At 44.6% G+C, this 19,537-nt stretch overlaps 1 protein-coding gene across 1 annotated transcript in view; it reads right to left on the bottom strand.

The window, feature by feature from the left end:
• The window catches only part of SEPSECS (Sep (O-phosphoserine) tRNA:Sec (selenocysteine) tRNA synthase), a 113,761-nt gene extending 95,615 nt beyond the window's left edge, over nt 1–18,146 (bottom strand). Inside the window, exons 1-5 of the mRNA XM_029590040.1 lie at nt 17,928–18,146; nt 16,927–17,081; nt 7,066–7,184; nt 6,820–6,978; nt 5,470–5,623 (exon numbers count right to left, since the gene is read on the bottom strand). Coding sequence (XP_029445900.1) covers nt 5,470–5,623; nt 6,820–6,978; nt 7,066–7,184; nt 16,927–17,081; nt 17,928–18,041 — 701 coding nt within the window. The 5' untranslated portion in view covers nt 18,042–18,146. The remainder of the gene's footprint in view (nt 1–5,469; nt 5,624–6,819; nt 6,979–7,065; nt 7,185–16,926; nt 17,082–17,927) is intronic.
• Between the last annotated feature and the right edge of the window lie 1,391 nt (nt 18,147–19,537).

The raw sequence follows: 19,537 nt of genomic DNA, 5'->3' as shown, positions 1-19,537 counted from the left end.
ATTTAAAAAAAAAAAAAAAAAAAAAAGTCTATATGGAGGAAATCAAGTGGCCAGGCTACCATAAGCTACTACAGAAACAGACTTTGCTATGAAGCTTCAAAGGGATCTATGGTACTGAAAGATAGCAGCTGAAATGAGCTTTAAAATGAACTTTGCAGTTTTCAAAACTGTTTTTAATCTTATTAAAATTGTGGAATATAGTCAAATTCAAAAAATGAACAGCATGTAAGCAGTAGTACTAGACACTACAAACAATTTACAAATATTTAAGTATTTTGCATGCAGAATTTCTTTAAAAAATACAATCTATGATAAAATGACAAATCCCAGGTTATACAGGTCAGGGCCAGTTAACTGTGTACTTGTCTGCTGGGTAATGACAAACTACTGGTAACTCCTAAAGATAAGGTGACAAAGAGGGATCCAGTGAGTTGCTACAGCTTGTGTTACCTCGCTTACTAACATTATTACACAACCAAGCAAAAATTTCTCTAGCAAAGATTATTTGTATGTGCTATATCTTTCACTTTAACAGTCAAGGTTTTAAGATGGTGAAAGGGATGCAAATCCACTTTTTTTTTTAACAAGTTATACCTGGAAACTTTATAGATGGCCATAGATTCATATTTTTCAATCATGGCTATGAGCCAATATATCCTTCACATCCACTAGTAATCTCTTTTAAACCATCTGACCTAACTTTCCTATTCAGAAATAAATGAATTTTCCATGTGTGTGTTGGAACTATGGGTGCTAAAACACAACCCTGAGAGGTGCAGGCCTCCATTAAACATGGGGCAAACAGTGTCCCAGTTCCTCTGGAATTTTTCAGAAAGCAACTGAGAAACAGGAGAAAATAAAACATTAACTTTCCCCATTTGTAGGCTGTGTCTTTCTCTGCTGATCTTATTACAAACCTTGGTCAAAGGACATGGGTGCAGGATTAAGCTTGGGACTTGTAAGAATCAGAAGAAAAAGCCTGAAACAGCAGAGGTGGTGGAGGGCAAACGAATAGAATTCAACAGGATTAGGGTAAGGAGGGAGGTGACAGAACAGTGCTAAAAGGACTGGAGAAAGACATGGGGGGAGCTGGTATTGGTTTATGTAGGGGAAATTACAACATATGCTCATTTACAAAAAGTAGGAAAGAAACAGAAAGGAATAAAAATAGGCAGACTGGAAGGAGCTACCTAGTCCTTCTCTACTGTTGTCTATGTTGCTATGTATTTGTGACTATACAAAGCTACAAGTTTTATTTCATGCTTTTCCATTTGTATTACTTTGGCTATTTAGTAGGGATTATATGTACACAAAAAAAACAATGCACCCATTTCTCAGTTGCTTTCTGAAAAATTCCAGAGGAACTGGGACACTGTTTGCCCCATGTTTAATGGAGGCCTGCACCTCTCAGGGTTGTGTTTTAGCACCCATAGTTCCAACACACACATGGAAAATTCATTTATTTCTGAATAGGAAAGTTAGGTCAGATGGTTTAAAAGAGATTACTAGTGGATGTGAAGGATATATTGGCTCATAGCCATGATTGAAAAATATGAATCTATGGCCATCTATAAAGTTTCCAGGTATAACTTGTTAAAAAAAAAAGTGGATTTGCATCCCTTTCACCATCTTAAAACCTTGACTGTTAAAGTGAAAGATATAGCACATACAAATAATCTTTGCTAGAGAAATTTTTGCTTGGTTGTGTAATAATGTTAGTAAGCGAGGTAACACAAGCTGTAGCAACTCACTGGATCCCTCTTTGTCACCTTATCTTTAGGAGTTACCAGTAGTTTGTCATTACCCAGCAGACAAGTACACACTTCATCTTTGACCCCAGAGCGCTCTTCTCACTTATCTCATCCCTCACGAAACCGCCATCGACAGACATACCAGATGATAAAGCGGCAAGTAAAGCAGAAGAACTTGCAATTTACTTCAAGAATAAGATCCCAAACCTACTAATGCAGTCCAAGAACAACAACAATTTTACACCAGTCACACCACATATTACCTCCCCATCACAAAAGACATGCCTGAGAGAATTCGAAATGACTGCCTCTTTAGAGATAGAAAATATCCTAAAAAAAATCAAACCCTCCTCACATCCTCAGGATACCATTCCCATCAATCTCCTCATCTCATGCGCTAAAACCATATCCAAACCCATTGCACAAATCATCAACTGCTCCCTATCCCAAGGGCTAGTCCCAGACTCTCTCAAAATGGCAATCATAAAGCCACTCCTGAAAAAACCCAACCTCTCACCAGATATACCTTCCAACTTTCGCCCAATAGCTAATCTACCGTTCATCGCTAAAATCCTAGAACGAGTAGCAAATAAACAACTCACAGAATACCTAAATGATAACAACATTCTCTCTCCAGCCCAGTTTGGTTTCCGCCAATCTAGAAGCACAGAAACCCTCCTAATCTCCTTAACGGATTCCATATTACTGAATCTTGAAAAAAGATGTCCTTGTCTACTCATCTTACTAGACCTATCAGCAGCATTTGATACGGTCAATCATAACACATTAATAGATCGTCTGTCAGACATTGGAATTAGAGATACAGCTCTCAACTGGTTCAAATCGTTCCTTAAGAACAGACAATATAAAGTCAAGGTCAACAAGGAAGAATCTCAACCAATCACCTGCGACTTGGGAGTCCCTCAGGGATCATCACTCTCACCAACCTTATTCAATATATACCTCCTACCACTCTGCCAACTCCTGCTCAACCTCAAACTCATCCACTACTTATACGCAGACGATGTACAGATTCTAATCCCCATCACCGAATCACTCCAAAAAACTCTGGATTTCTGGAACACATGCCAACAAGCCATCAATAACTTACTCACAAGCCTAAATCTTATCCTCAATCAAAACAAAACAGAATACCTACTCATTTCTCAAGATGGAACCTACTCACTTCCCAGCACCAACTTATCCACCCAAATAACTTTTTCACCACAAGTCAGAAATCTAGGAGTTATACTTGATCACCAAATGAATTACAGAGCGCTCATCAATAACATAGTAAAGGACGGATTCTTCAAATTACAAGTCTTAAAAAGACTCAGACCACTACTCCATTTTCAAGATTTCCGATTGGTTCTACAAACGATCATACTCACGAAAATAGATTACTGCAACTCTCTTCTAGTAGGCCTACCAGCAAACGCCTTAAAACCATTACAGATGTTGCAAAACGCTTCGGCAAGGATCCTAACCAAGACCAACAAAAGAGACCACATCTCACCCATTTTAAAAAGCCTACACTGGCTGCCCGTCAATTTCAGAATACTCTTCAAAGTGCTCTCATCAATACACAAAGCACTACACAACCTAGCCCCACTCATGCTCAAAACCCCTCTCCAACTCCACACCTCTACTAGACCAGTGAGACATGCCTACCGAAACAATCTCCAGATACCACCAATGAAATCAGCTTTAAGTAAAAGAGCATTCTCCACAGCTGGTCCGAAACTCTGGAATACGCTCCCGCCGGAACTCAAATCAGTGCAATGCCCCATTATTTTCAAAAAAAGGCTTAAAACTTGGCTCTTCCACCAAGCTTTTCCATAACATCAGACAGCGCAAGCTTCTCTGCCAAGGTCCCCCTTTAAATCATTTTCTATCAAACCATAAGAGAACTATATAAGAACATCAGCTATTGTCAACAACCTATAAGAGAACTACACAAGAACTAGACAAGTTCAATTCTAAAACTCTTTGAACCCCTATTCAATACCCCATAGAACAACACAAAGAACTCCATAGATCATCACAAAGAATTCCCCAAAGAATTCTTCAACTGTAACTCCTTGGCAGCCCAAAAGTACAAAATGCAATTCCCAACCTCCTGACAGTCTTAAAAGCTATAATCAACCCCACACAGAAGTTATCTGCCTCTGCCTATATTAGGCTATGTATATTGTATTTCTTTGTTTAACCCCATATTTTCATTTCCAAGTTATTCTTCCTGTTCTCTGTAAGACATTTGCTTGTCACTGTTATTGTTCAAAATGTAAACCGAATTGATCAATAATTCTGTTATTGGAAAGTCGGTATAGAAAAAACTTTAAATAAATAAATAAATAAATTTCCTTACAATGCTACTTGTGTACCCATTAGCACACACATACTAATAAGGACATGCCAGCACTCCAATCGCTTCTCTGAGCTGCAACTAATTTTCCATTTTCTTCTGTATACAAAAACAAACAACAAAAGGCTTCCATCTGCACGTATCTGTTTTCCATTTTTACAGAGTCCCCTCCTCCCATGAGGACTTTAAAAACTGAGTGAGGGCCAGACCAAAGGCTGGCAGAGTCTCTCCACTCGCTTTTTCCACGATGCTAAATATGCCTAACTGGTGGCATTATCTTCATCAGGCACTTTAAAGTCTCATGTGAGTATCTCTTGAAACATGATCAGATGGGTAGTACTAGCCAGGTAGGTTGATTAGATAGAGGAGGTTCCTGCAGACAGTATTCTCAGCCTTTGTAGAGAAGACCCCTTCAGATTTAATACAAAAAAGTCTTGCAAGTGGCCAATCTGGCTTTTCAATACTTTAACATAGGCAATAGACTTTTTAACCAGGTCCTCATATACTTTTCAAATGGGACCATGGATGTAACCTGGAATTATCCAGATAATACATACAACCCGATATCTGGTTCATTATGGCCCTCCCCACCTCAAGCACAAAATTTTACAGCAAAAGACGGAACCAAACTGATCCCAGGTTCAAAGACTCCACATTTACTGACACAAACTGTTACAGCCTCTAGATGACCTCTGGATTCAGCAGGCACAGCAACCAAGTCTATGCTTGAAAATGACCTCGTGTCTTCATGTTATCAAATTCCAAAAAACGCCAAGTTCTGGTTCATTCAAGAATTTTAGGGCCGACAGGTCAACTACACAAGACCAAGCTGGCCCAGAACACCACTGCCTGCCCCAGGACACATCTGAATACATAGGACCTGCTGGCAGCTGCGTGACAACGTCCATCTTCCCTGATTAAGGAAGAGGGAAGCTCTTTGCTGTCTTTATGCTTACTCCCAACAGGTCCCCAGTACATAAGCAATAGTATGAAATTGTTGGGGAAAGGATAGGAGAACTATCAGGAGCTCAAATTTAACAGCCAATAGTTACAAGGAAGCCAGGCTAAATTGTGTCTTTCTGCTTTTTCAACAGTTGCCATTTGGATTTTTTCCACTATTTATCTTCCAGGGGCCAAAGAGATTTAACATGATTCAAATCCTGTGTAATCAAAACAAAATCCATAATTAACAAGAATCTAAGGATTTCTCCAATCCTCACAGGTACAGTAAAAGGAGACGCTCTTTACTGGATATGAAATGGTGCTTCACTAGCACATCTCATGTTTAAATTAGACAGATACCTGTTCGACACACAGCCACAGTGCAGTTTGAGAAGCATGTAAATTTGTTACCTGTCAGGCACCCTAGGAGCAAAACAGGATGTGGTGGAATGAACACAGAGAATGTTTTCAGCCCCGAGCTCCTGGATTTTTGCCTCTATTGTCTTGAGGTCTGTGCGTAACTCATCTCCTTCTAATAGATTCTCAATCACCACGGGCTCAAAACCTAAGGTCATCCAACAAAGTTACACATTTACTAGTTTCTCAAACCTTAACATTGGCAGAAATTTACCTTTTAAATTAACAAAACACACAGTATTGATGGCTTGGTAATTCCTAGTCCCAGTACAATTTTCAAGGAACTGGAAATATAACCTTTCGCAAGCCAATGCTAAAGATTACCACACCAGCAAACAACCATGATTTGTACCTAAAGGCTAAGAGGCTCTGATCATTCAACTTTTGCCTTCTGAATATCACAACATCTCCTGCTGGATTCATGTACTGAAATGGCAGAAGAGTCAAAGATGCACAGCAGAGCAAACTGAACAGGATGATACTGGCAGGCATTCAGAAATTCTGCCAGGATTAGGAGCTAGGAAAGAAATGCTCTCACCATCCACACCCATACCCTCAACCCCTAATATATTAATGAGCTTGGGGAGGGGCAGTGACAGGTGCTCATGAATTCATTAATTTCTCAAGAAGCATATGCCACCACAGTGCATTCTCCCCCCCCCCTCTTCCTCAAATCATTTTAACTTCCTTCTTGATCCCAAGTACTTCTTCTCTTCTCCTCCCTGCCAATTATACACTTTCACTATTTCTTGTCAATACCCCAAAACCACCACTCCCTTCCGTCTCTCCCCCCCCCAAAAAAAAACCAAAAAAACCACCAAAAACAACATTCTCCTCCTCCTGTCTTCACACTGCTCTCTCCCCCCTCTGGCAACCCAGGCCCTCCTTTACTGCCCTATATCTTACTGTGGCCTCCTTCTGGACCCAAAATCACCATCACCAGCCAAGAAAACTCATTTGCCTGGTGACTGGACTTTCAAAAGCTTGGATATAGGTACACTGTGACTTCACTTTCAAAATAAAAGGTATTATAAGACAGAAGGACGAATGCTTTTGACTGGCAGCAAGGTGTCATCCAAGTCCTTCAGAGTCCCCTTACCACAGGGATCCTTCCTCTACTCTAAAGCCTGCTTCTGAATTTCTTGCTAAATATTAAACTAATCAGAAACCTAAATTGGGGAGCTTCAATCTAACCCCATCCTCAACTCAGCAAATTAAGTAAACAAAATTAGTTTGAGGCAAATAAGAACTAATTCAGAACAGTCATCTGAACCTAACAATACACTAATGAATTCTTACAAATGTAAAGTAGAATGTCTTGTTCACAACATGCTTCAACTTTACCTGCAGTAATCATGGATTTATAACACGACTTCTGGTCTATCCTTGGCCAAATAATGTATCTTGCCTTTGGCCTCTTGTGTCGCAGAGTTAAGAAACAAAGGGTCAGGCTCATACCAGTTGCCATAGGAACTACAAAACAGTTTGCGACTGTTCGAACACCTAAAGACAAAAACCAGGTAATTAAATGCAGAAAACGTTCCTGATTATGTGCACCAGTGTACTGAAACTCCCTCTTGTCACACATACCTGCCAACTTAATTATGCTCAGCACTACTGAATTTGCTAATTTGTTCAAAAGGCTAGAACCTGCAGCTTTGGGCTGAACAGCAGAAATGTCACCTGACCTTCCAATTCCATGGATCAACCTGTACACAAAAAAAAGTGCAAACAGATAAATATTGCAAAACATTTCTGAGAGCAAATCAAATACTCAGCTGTCGCAATTCAAACTTCTCATGCAACCACATTTTTATTTGGGTCAAATCTGCCAGGGCCATTACAAATGGTAAAGAATTAAGCAGCAACCCTCAGCACAATTCTAGCAACAATATGCAGGGTTCAGGAAGCCAGGAAAGCTTGCAAATACCACCTAATTAGGGAAGAGGAATAGCCTAGTGGTTAGAGCAGTGGACTATGAACCAGGAGGCCAAGGTTCAAGTCCCACTGTCACTCCTTGTGACCTTGGGCAAGTCACTTTACCCTACATTGCCTCAGGTACAAAAACTTAGATTGTAAGCCCTCTGGGGATAGAGAAATACCTACAGTACCTGAATGTAAACCAGTGTGATATCTCAATTGAGATGAATGTCGGTATATAATAAATAAATAATTTATGGAATGGTAAATAGAGGAGAAAAAAAATACAAAAAATAGAGAAATCCAGAAATATTAAGGCTCTAAGCAAAAATTATCCAGCTCTCTCCATCTGACTTGCTATATATTTGATTTGCATTTATTTGAGGCAAGTACAACTGCAGTCAGTGCAACTTAAGAGGCATTGCTAACATTGTATTTTTTCCTGAAAAAGTGTTTGTCTACCATGAAGTAAGAAAACTACAAATTCTTAAAAGAACGTTGCACCTTATGTCTGCTGTGTAATATTTCCAAGTACAGATAGGTGTAATTCTCAGCTTCTATTGACTAAAGATAATGAGGTCCATATTTGAGCAAGCCAGAGACTTGTAAAGCTACTTAGGTAACTTTAACTCAGATATTCAGCAGAATATATCCATCTAAAAAGTTACCTAGGTAACTTTAGGACAATGTTTTCTCCAAGCAGGCTCACCTTCTTAAGTTTATCTGGTTAGTGCTAAATTTCAGCACTAGCCAGATACATTTTAGCCACAGCCCTGGAACACCCCCTGCTCTACCATTTTATCTAACTAAAATTTAGCTGAGCAATGAATCACCAGATAAAATTTTGCCATTGAGAGGAGTAGATTTGAAACAGTTTAGATAACCTATACTTATCTTCTACTACCGATTATCCCTGCTCTCTCTTTAGCAATATAATGACTGAATAGACAAGGTTCTAATATTTGCTCACTGTGAGCTAGATTTTAAAAGCCCTGCACGCCGGTGCGCGCATTTTGCGTAGGCCGCCAGCGCGCGCAAAGCCCCGGGTCGCACATAAGTCCCGGGACTTCGTAAAAGGGGTGGGAGGGGGCGGGCCGGGAGGGCGGTCCCAAGTCCCCCGGCACTGCGGCCTGTGCCGGGGGATGCCGAGGCGGCGTGCGCAGGTTACGCCTGCTTCAAGCAGGCGTAACTTGCACAACAAAAGGTGGGGGGACGTGGAAGGAAAGTTCCCTCCAAGGCCGCTCTGAAATCGGAGCGGCCTCGGAGGGAACGGAGGCAGGCTGCGCGGCTCGGCGCCCGCAGGCTGCCATTTTTGCACAGCCTTGCGCGCGCCGACCCCGGATTTTATAAGATTCGCACGGCTACGCGCATATCTTATAAAATCCGGCGTATTTGTTTAAGATCTACCTCTATATATTGCACTTTACTACCATTTTATGTATATTATTTATTTATATTCTTTTCTTCAATATTACAAATTTCTTTGATCCATAAACCTATATAAATACCCTCATTTTACAAAAATACCTAAAAAAACACCAAACATTCATTCATCTAGATCACACCACATTCATCCTCGCCCCCGCCCCTTAAAAATTCACACACTGCTTCATATCTCGAATTCAGAAACCATTCTTATCCTGTTCACATATCAGCTATTTAAATACACATTCGTGAACTACAGAGAACTTAGCTACTTTTATCGTTGTCAGGAGATACCCCGACCCCCATTGTAAGAAAATGTCACAGCAGAAAGTCCACTTTCATTTATCCGTGTATAAAAAACTTTTTACTTCTTTTTAGGTGCTGGTAATGGGGCATGGTTTAATAGAGCTGGCCACTGTTGAAGAAAATTGTGGATATGGCTACAAGAAGTTAAAAGGGAAAATGGACTCCATTCGTCACCTAAAAAGAAGTAAAAAAAATTGTATACATGGATAAATGAAAGTGGACTTTCTGCTGTGACATTTATTTGAGAAGAGAATTTGGACTCCATATAAAATCTACAAAAGAAGAGATATGACCCTTATGACTGTGGTTTGAGAAATAGTGTAAGAAAAGTGCACATCTTGTAATAATTTAATGCCAACGTTAAACAGAAAAACTCCAATACTGATGTCAATACCCTCTAGTTGCCCCACAATACCCTTGAGAGCAGTCATGTTTTAAAGTGTCAAAAACTAATCTCACATGGAATGGGATTTGATGTAATTTGCACTGCATGAACCTACCTATATGAACTGCCACAGGACCAACTGGATCCCATTCTATGCAAAATCACTTGTGACTTCTCAAAAAGCACAACTGTTTCAATGTATTTAAAGAAATTACTGGAAAATCAGCTTCATGAACCACAAAAAATGACCTACTAGCACAATATTTGTTTAAAGTATTACTACTCGCAAACATAAAGCAACTTTGCTCCAAAGGCAGGGAAAGTAGTTTAAAAAAATGTTTGCATGGGTCAATATGCACTTACACATGTAAAATGGATGTTTGAAAACTACACCCACCAGGACAAGTAAAAGCACACACACTTATTTGGAGGGAAGATGAGGTAGGGTTAGGTTGGGGGGAATGGAAAAGTACATATAAGGCTAAATTATGCTTACCTAATAATTTCCTTTCTTGAGTACGGCTAGACCACTTGGGGATTCCCCGCTCTTCAGCTGATGGAGACAGGGCATTCCCCCTTGAAAGGGGAAGAGTGGTTGCATGCCTCACCAGTAGCCTGTCAAAGCAACTGGACAAGGACTCTGTTTCATGCCATTCGCCAACGTGTCATCTTGATGCTGCTTCGTACTATTTTAGTTTCTCAAGGTCCCTCCCAACCTCCTTGAGGAAGTGAGGTTGAAAGAGATAAGCAAGAAAGATTCAGAGCAAGGGGAGAGATAAGAAATGGAAGCAACTTCCCTGCCTGACCCCAGTACCCATCTTAACGGGTGGGGTTTGGAATGGTCTAGCAGTACAACAGGAAAGGTAAGCATAATTTAGCCTTCCTTCTCATCTAGTAGATGAGTTCATTATGCTTGGGGGTCATACAAAAGCAAATCCTTTAGGTAGGGTGGGAAGAAGAGAGAGCTGTTCTAAGAAGCCCCGATCCAAAGAAAATTTCTTCCCTTGCCCAGTCTTCCAGTCTGTAGTGGCTGACAAAGGAATGCAGCGACGAACAGGTGGCTGCCCTGAAATTTCCCCCGAATATACCTCTGGCCCAGAATGAAGCTTGCACCCTCATGGAGTGCCTCTCGTGCCTGCTTGCCCTTCAGAACATAGGCTGGATAGCCTCCTTGATCCATCTCAATATGGTGGCCTTGGAAGCCATCTCCCCGTTCCAGGGTTCACCGAAAAGTAAGAATAGCCTGTTTTTCTGAATGAGTTAGTAACACCACATTATGGCCCTGCACATATAGAGTAGATGAAGGTCTCTGTCCTTCCCCCTACAATCTTCTTTCTTGAACGATTGGTTCACATGAAAGGGTGACACTATTTTTGGCAAAAATGAAGGCACCAGTTTAAACATTACAGCCTGCAGAGAAAATCACCAGATAGGGCTCTCTGCAAGACAAAGCCTGCAGTTCGGAGACACGCCTTGCTGAGCAAATTACTACCAGGAAGATGGCTTTTTTTTTTTTAATTAATTATATTTTTCAACACAAGTAGCTTTAATTCAGAAAAGTCTGAGAAATGTCTAATGCAATACAATGTAAGGAAAAATTAATCAAAATCATAGTTAGCCAAATGCACATTCCTCATTCATAACAAAAAATAGGGAGAGCAAGACAGACCAAAAAAGTAGAAACTAATAAAAAACAGAATATAGTGTCGTCAATTTCAAAAGCAGAGTTTCTAGAGAGTTAACTACTAACATGAGAATCCAAGAAAACCCAGGTGAAGATGGTTCAAGATAAACATTTCACATTTAAGTACTTCAAAATGCATTTACAAGGATAATGCAAAGGAAAATTAGTTTCTTACCTGATAATTTTCGTTCCTGTAGTACCACGGATCAGTCCAGACACCTGGGTTATGCCTCCGCACCAGCAGATGGAGACAAAGCAAAACTTTGACGGGCTCTGTCATATACCAGGGTGCCACCCACAGCCTCTCAGTCTTACGTAATGTCAAAGCAGAATGGAACAAAACCAAACTACCTAACTATCCTTTGCGTATAAGCAGAGTTCAAAAAACCCCCAACTGTAACAAATTACCCAGAAGGAGTGAACAATAATATAACAATATCCAGGAAAAGAACATCCGAGCGGACTCTCCGCTAGTTCAGAATTACCAATATATAGATATGGGCGGGTCCCTGGACTGATCCGTGGTACTACAGGAACGAAAATTATCAGGTAAGAAACTAAATTTTCCATTCCCTGTACGTACCCGGATCAGTCCAGACACCTGGGATGTACCAGAGCTAAGATACCTAGGGTGGGACCCAGAGAGGCCCGCTCGGAACACTCCCTCGCCAAATCCACCTGCAGTCAAGGGTTGGACATCCAAACGGTAATGCCTCGCAAAAGTATGCCACGACGCTCAAGTCGCCGCCCTGCAAATTTCCTGAGAGGACACTTGAAAAGATTCCGCCCAAGAAGCGGCAAGAGACCGTGTAGAAGGAGCCCAAAGGCCCATTTGTACAGCCTTCTCATGTAGCAAAATGCCGACCCAATGGCCTCCTTGAGCCAGCGAGCTATCGTAGGGTTCGAGGCTGCCCTTCCTGTCTTTGGACCACTCCCCAAAAGAAAGATGGTCAGAAGCACGTTACCTCGAGATATCGCGGCAGCGCTCCGCGAATATCCAGGTTCCATAAAATCTGTGCCATCGAATCAGACCGCTCCCCCTTAGAGAAAGAAAACTGCGGTGACTGATTCAAAACGGAAAGAAGACACCATCATTGGCCAAAAAGGAGGGAACCGAGGGAACCGTTCTCAACAACACTTCCGAATCCAAGATCCGCAGGAACGGCTTCCTACAAGACAACCTGCAACTCGGATACCCGCCTAGCCGAAGAGATTGCCAGTAGAAATACCACTGCCAGCATGAAAACCTTCAGCGTCGCCCTCTGGATAGGACCAAAAGGACCGAAAACAGCCAGTTCCAGGAAGGGCACAGGTGACGCAGTGGAGGATGCAAATGCTTAGCCCCCCGAAAAAAACGCGTCCCATAGGGGTGTAAGCTAAGGGTACCCCCTTGGATCTTACCCCAAAGACAAGCCAGAGCCACCACCAGGACCCGGAGGGAACAGAGATAGACCAGTAGGACGACCTGCCTGAAGGAATCCCAAAAGGTCGAAGACCGACGCCCGCGTAGGATCCACTACTCGAGCCGCACCAGTCTCCCAACACTGTCCATACCCGAACATAAGCTAAGGACGTGGACGGCTTCCGTGACCTCAATAAGGAAGCTACCACTGCACTGGAATAGTCTTTATTCTACAAGCGCTGCCCATCCAAACATCATGCCGCGAGACAGAAGTGATCCGCCTTCTCCAAATAGACGGGATCTTGATAAAGATAAAACCGCGGTCTCCCGAAACCGAATACCTCGATAGGCGAAGCTCTACTCTGCCTATTAGGAGCCAGGAAGGAAACAAGCATAGGAACACGTGTCGGCCAGGGAGGACCAATCATCAACTCCCTCTGTCCCCTTTCTCTGCGCCGACTGTAGAACCATGGAGCCTTTGCAATCTGGACAAAAAATGGCCATACGATCCGTGTGGGGCGTGCTCCATCGCTCGCAGACTAGACGACCCCCTCATCGGCCAGGTCCCACTCTCTGGGATCTAAATGGTGCCGACTGAGGAAGTTTGCCTGTATGCTGTCTACCCCGGCCATGGGAGATACTGTTCCGTCCAGCTTATCAAATGCCGTGACTCCGTCGCCTAGTCGACTCCTGGTTCCTCCTGAGCGACTGATGTACACCACTGCGGTCGCGTTGTCCGGCAGGACTCTGACCGACTTCCCCCGGAGCATCAGGAGGAAGGCTTGCAGGGCCAGAGACACCACTCTGGCCTCCATGCAGTTGATGGACCACAGCGATTGCGTTCTGGAGCACTGTCCCAGTACTGACTATCCCAAACTGCTCTCCCTCCGGAGAGACTGACATCCGCGGGAACAACTGTCCAGTCGGTCATTACCAGGGGAAACTCCATAAGTCCAATGAATCAAGGCCAGCCACCATTCGAGACTGATTCTCACCTGGTCCATAAGGGGAAGCGGTAGAGGACACTGCTCCGACACAGGATTCCAGCGGAACCGCCAAACGCCCAGGGAACCAAAGCCAAGGTGGACACCATAGAGCCCAAGACTTTGAGATAACCTCTCACCAATGGCATATGTAGAGACAATAGGGTCCCCACTGGACTCCGTAGCTTGACCTCTCGGTCGGCCGTGAGGAATACCTTGCCCGGCCTTGGTCAGAAAAGGGCACCCAGGAATTCCAGGTACTGTGTTGGGGACTTTGACAAGGTTGACCACCCATCCGAGAGACTGCAGCAGGTGAAGAGCCGCCGGACCACCATCTGGCACAGAGGCTCGGAGTTCACTGGGATCAGCCAATCGTCCAAGGGGGATTGGACCCGAACCCCCCCCCCCCTGCGAAGATGAGCAGTCACCACCACCATTACTTTGGTGAACATGCGGGGAGCGGTGGAGAGTCCGAACGGGAGAGCTCGGAACTGATCATGCCTGCCCAGAATACAGAACCTGAGGAATCTCTTGCCAAAAACGGCTGTATGCCGACAGGGAGATATACTCCCGTGAGGATGAATGAGACCAGAAACCTGGCCTGGCCGACTGACGCGATAACTGAGCGAATATACTCCATATTAAACTCTGTAACCAAAGACACCCGTTTACTCTTTTTAAGTCTAAAATCGATCTGAATGTCCCCATCTCTTTTGGGAACAAGAGGTACATGGAGCAGGAACCCCTGCGCTCTCGCTCGGCCGGCACTGTGGTTCCCCAAGTCTCAAAGGCGCTGCGGAATGCCCTGCACCACTCCTCTCTATTCTGGGTACTCACAGGGAGAAACGAGGAACTTGTAGCCTTGCTTAACACGGTGAGGACCTCTGATCCGATGCTATTATGGTCCATATCTCGAAGAACAGAGACAGTCTGGCCCCACGTGTAGTACTAGGTGAGAAACCGTGAGAGAGAAATGGACCTGGCGTACCTCATGGCGAAGTCTTGGATCCTGCCCCTGATTGAGGGTACCTTGTGTGCCGAATCGTCTGCCGCGAGGGACTGAGTCCCTAAAGGCTGTCTGGATAAACCTGACCCAGAAGATCTCGCTGGATGGCACCTCATGCTTTTCCCGGAACAGAGGTGTAGCGGACAACGAGCCCCGAGATTGAGGCCTGCCCTCCGGAAGCTGATAAACCTGGTTCTCTTCCAGTGAGTGAATCATATCATCCAATTTGGGCAGAGACCCTAGAAGAGCCTTAGAAGACCCCTCCGCCACCCAATTCCGGAGGTAACGACGTCGGCATGCGGAAACCGCAGAGACCACGAACCTGGCGGACTTGTGCAGGAGATCATACAACACATCTGCGCTGCAAGTGATTACTATGAACCTGGCGGACTTGTGCACAACTTGTGCAGGAGATCAAACAGCACATCCGCGCTGCAAGCGAGTACCGCCTCCAGCAAAAGGCCCGCCCAAAATGTAACATTACTGCATGTCGTTGTGTGGACACCCAGCGCCGACAGCCCGAAGACCTTCATGAGGTGGAGTTCCAGCATTCTGTCCTATAAATCCTTGAGAGCCGTAGCCCTTGGCACTGGAATCATGGACCTGTTTCATGAAGGCGGACACCGCTGCATCCAACCAAGGGAGGCGCAGGATCCCCAAAAGCATCGCCGGGGAGGATACAGCTTGTCTATATCCTTGCCTACTTTCAGACCCAAAGCCGTAGTGGCCCAGTCCCCGGAGAAAGATGAGTGGGCGAGAAGAGAAAGGAAAAGACAGGACCAGGTTCCTAACTGCCAGACGGGATCCTACCTGCGGAGCTTCTATTCTGAGCTCCTGCAGGATGGCTGGAAAGAGCAGTGCCTACTCATTTTCATTTCATTTAGCCATCTTCATTTTTTTTTTTCAACGTACCACGCGTGGGTCGTACTTCCATCGCTTGTACTCCCTTGTTGGTACCTCGCTGCGCCGATACCTCCATATCTACCTCCTCGGCCCCCCTCAGGGGCCTTACCAGAGGGTCCGTCTCGTCCTGAGATATGCAATCTGTCTCAGTCCGCGGCGTAGCAGACCGCAATGGTCTATCCTTTTGGCGGGTCGGAACCGCCCCGGGACTTATTCCATGTACGATTCCCCTGGGACCTCGGCTGAAACTCCAGCTTCCCAGGAGCCTTTTTTTTTTTTTTTAAACTTTAAAACTTTGTCCGGAAAAGCACAAACTCTAGGGAAAAAACGATTCTGAGGAGGAGCCCTCCCCCGGGCTACCCTCCTGTAAGGGAGAGACCTCCCCCGCTGAAGCGCTTCCCCCCCCCCCCAAAGGGGGTTTTTGTGGAGAAAAAGACACGGGAGGCCACAATCCCTCCCCCAGCGCTGGCCGCATGGTTTCCCGAAGTGAGGACAAAATGGCCGCCGTTCCCGCGCTCAGCGGGAACGGCTCTACCAGCACTGCCTCACCCGGGCCTGCGCTCCCCGGCGCACGCGGCGCCCGTATACGACCCCCCCCTGACCGAGGTCGGGAGAGCTCCCTTGTCCCCGCGCACATCCCGAACACAGGCCGTTGCACGAGAGCGCGCGCCGAGACACCCGCGAGTACGAGGACCCCCGCGAGATCCACCCCTACTGCCGCCTTCCACACCCCGCGAAAAACGCAATAAAACTGCCCAGCCAGCAGCGACGATAGCGGAGAGCCGGCGACGATAGCAGAGAGCCGGTGCGCCAAGGGAGGAAAAAACCAACACTTTTTTTTTTTACACAGAGACGCACTTGCCGATCGCTGTCCTCGGTGCTGGACCTCCTGCTCCAGTGGGGGGTGAGTGAGCCGGGCTCCCCGGTATCACCCCCCGACGCTGCTACCCCGAAGGGACCGGGTCCTCGACCCTGAGCAGCGGCCTCAACCAGGGGGGATAGTCCCCTCAGGACCTTCTAACCCCCTGGGAGGCTCTCAACGACGAGGGACCTGACGTGTCTTTTTTTTTTTTTTAAACCGATCAAATTAACCAAAAAGATCCTGACTATAACTAAACCATACAACTACCCCATCAGGAGTCCCCAGAGACTGTGGGTTTTCCACCTGCCATCTGCTGGAGACAGAGTAAGACTGAGAGGCTGTGGGGGGCACCCTGGTATATGACAGAGCCCGTCACAGTTTTGCTCTGTCTCCATCTGCTGGTGCGGAGGCATAACCCAGGTGTCTGGACTGATCCAGGTACGTACAGGGAAACTCCTATTCTTTTTCTCTATGCCTTAGATGAATACATTTTTTTTTTTTTGCTGCAGCTTGTGCCAACATGTATTTCCTTAATATAACAACTCATTGAGTAAAAAGCACACTAGAGTTTTTACCTGTAATGACGACGGGCAACTAACCCAGATGCTACTCTTCCTTCCCTTTCGCCAACACCACAGTTGCCCAGAAAGTTATTGCTATCCATAATTGAAAGTTCATGGAGAAAAAGTTCAATTGTATTTTCATCCCATCCAGTCTCTGGACATTTTCCCTTAGAAAGCATAAATAAAACATGTGAAAGACATCTTAGCAGGTTTATATCTGATAAAAACAAACCAGATTCCAAGAGCATAGATTTAAAGCCCTGAGTCACAGGAACATTTAAATGTGCCAGAAACTAAAGTAATATATTTCTATATCAGAATGATAATATACAACTATGCCCACATAATCGCATAACAGATGAAGTGTTGTATTTCAAAGGGGTCTCCCTTTGAAATACAACAATACTTACAGTGGAGTTGCCAGATGTAAAAATAAAAAAGTATGACTAATGTCCTTGGACTTCTGGACTATGTAAACTTTTCCCAGCACCCTTCCTGGTTGTCATATTGCACGTCTAACATCTATTTTAGTAATTGTGCACACTGCCATCAAAGTGTGTAAGGTTTCAGAGCCAAGATTTGGCTAAGGGCCAAAACAGGCAGAGTATTTCACAGCAATCAAATTAGACTCAAGTGCAATTGTTTGCGCCTGACAAGCAGCAATATATTGGCCACACATACTCTTTAACACGTTACACTGGATCAGAACTACTATCCAAGAAGGAAAAAAAGGAAATAATCCGAATCATTTACTTTGTAATGAGTCAGCTGTGCACAAATGCATAAATTACCACGCCAAAAAAAAAAAAATGAAATGGCTTCCTTCAACTTCATCTACATATGCAAACGCCGACGATCCGCAATATCATCCTCAGTTCTCTTATACCCCTGCGGGAAGCACCCCTCGTCACGCACGTTCTCGCTCTTTTTCGAAAAGAAAGTCCTGTCTGACCAGAAACACTCCGTTATTAACCCGTGCTCTACGGAAAGGATGCCAGTCGCTTGAGCCGTACCGTGTCTAAGAGCTGGCGGATGAGGAGCTCGTGCGAGCGGCGGGCCTGCGATCCCTGACGGACGTAGGCCGGGGACACCAGCTGCTCACTGACCGTGAAGTTATCCCCATTCATAGTCTCGACCGTACCCTACAAGCACGCACCCCGAGACCCACTACAGGTAACAAATGACCGTCCGGCCTCGCACCACGCAAGCGCCGACCGCCACGTGACCCACACTCCCCCCCCCGCCCCTAACAACTGACCTCCCATTGGCAAGCGCGAGTAGATCACGTGAAAATGAAGGGTTTTCTGATCACATGATTCAATAAGCCGTACTGAGCAGCCGTCTTTCCTTCTGGCAAAATTCCTCATTGGTGTGACAAGTGTATGAATCAAGAAGTTTCCGAAAGGGAGAAAGTGGAATGGTTTGTAGTGTGGGCAAATGAAAGAGCCACGCTCAGAAGGAGGTGGAGGGTCCTCAGATACCTCAGCTATGTATGCAGCTGTGTGTGTAAAATTTAGCACCAATTTATTTTAGTTGAAAGCTAAAGCATGTTGAAAGCTATGTTTGTCCTTGTTTCCTATCTGCAGGCCTTTAACTCCACAATAAACCATTGTTTATTATATCTGCCTCCTCACTCTGGGTGATGACACAATGATTTGGTGACAAGAACGGGTGGTGTCCTTTCTTTGGTTTTTTGTAAAAGAATAAAAAAAATTACAGGTAAAGTCAACCATACAACTAAATTGATAAAGGCATGTGGATAGCTAAGAAGTACCCTCAATCTCACTAAAATATGTCATGGAATTGGTGTGATTTCCATGATAATGTAAACCTGGCCGTCGCCCATGCACCTCCACTGCTTAGCAGCTGCTGCTTCTACTCTTGTGCTGCTTCTCCCCCTGTTTCCTGCTTCTATCACTGCTGTAGGTAGGGATCACAGCTGCTGGTTCCTATAGCCCATGCACTGGTTATCTATGTAATCTGCGCTACACTATCTCCCATAGAACTGGCGGGATCACTCAAGCAGGCCAATACCAGCTTGAGAGATCTCACCTCTCCTGGGTGCACGATTCAGTATTTAAATAAGGGGTCACGCTAAAAAGGAGGCGCTAGGGACAATAGCTCGCCCTAGTGCCTCCTTATTAGTGTACAGGTGGCTGTTAGTGGGTTCTGACAACTGACACTCAATTTTACCATCGTCTGTTTCCAAACCTGCTGACAGCCACGGGTTAGGAAAATGGACATCGGTAAAATTGAGCATCCATTTTTCTAACCTGCTGACCAGTGGGTGGATTTTTTTTTATATTTATTTTTTAAATTTTTGGTTCCTCCAACTTAATATCGCTAAGATATTAAGTCAGAGGATAAACAGAAAAGCAGTATTTTCTGCTTTTCTGTACACTTTTCTGGGTTTTTCAGAATTTAACACCTGCCCTTGGGCAGGCATTAATTTTTGAGAGTAAAATGTGCGGCTTGGCTTGGCTGCACATTTTACTTTCAGTATCCTGGGCGACAGCCTCATCAAAATGCATTTGCTCGTGATGAGCGCTAATAGTTTTCAGGAGGGGTTGGCTGCACGTTTTTGACGTGCTAAACCCTTTACAGTATAAGAGGTAATAGATGC

The sequence above is a fragment of the Rhinatrema bivittatum genome, chromosome 1, assembly GCF_901001135.1.
Source record: "Rhinatrema bivittatum chromosome 1, aRhiBiv1.1, whole genome shotgun sequence".
In the NCBI taxonomy this organism is placed as follows: Eukaryota; Metazoa; Chordata; class Amphibia; order Gymnophiona; family Rhinatrematidae; genus Rhinatrema; species Rhinatrema bivittatum.
Note: the sequence above shows the minus strand (reverse complement) of the source record. Positions and strands in the feature narration are given on the sequence as shown.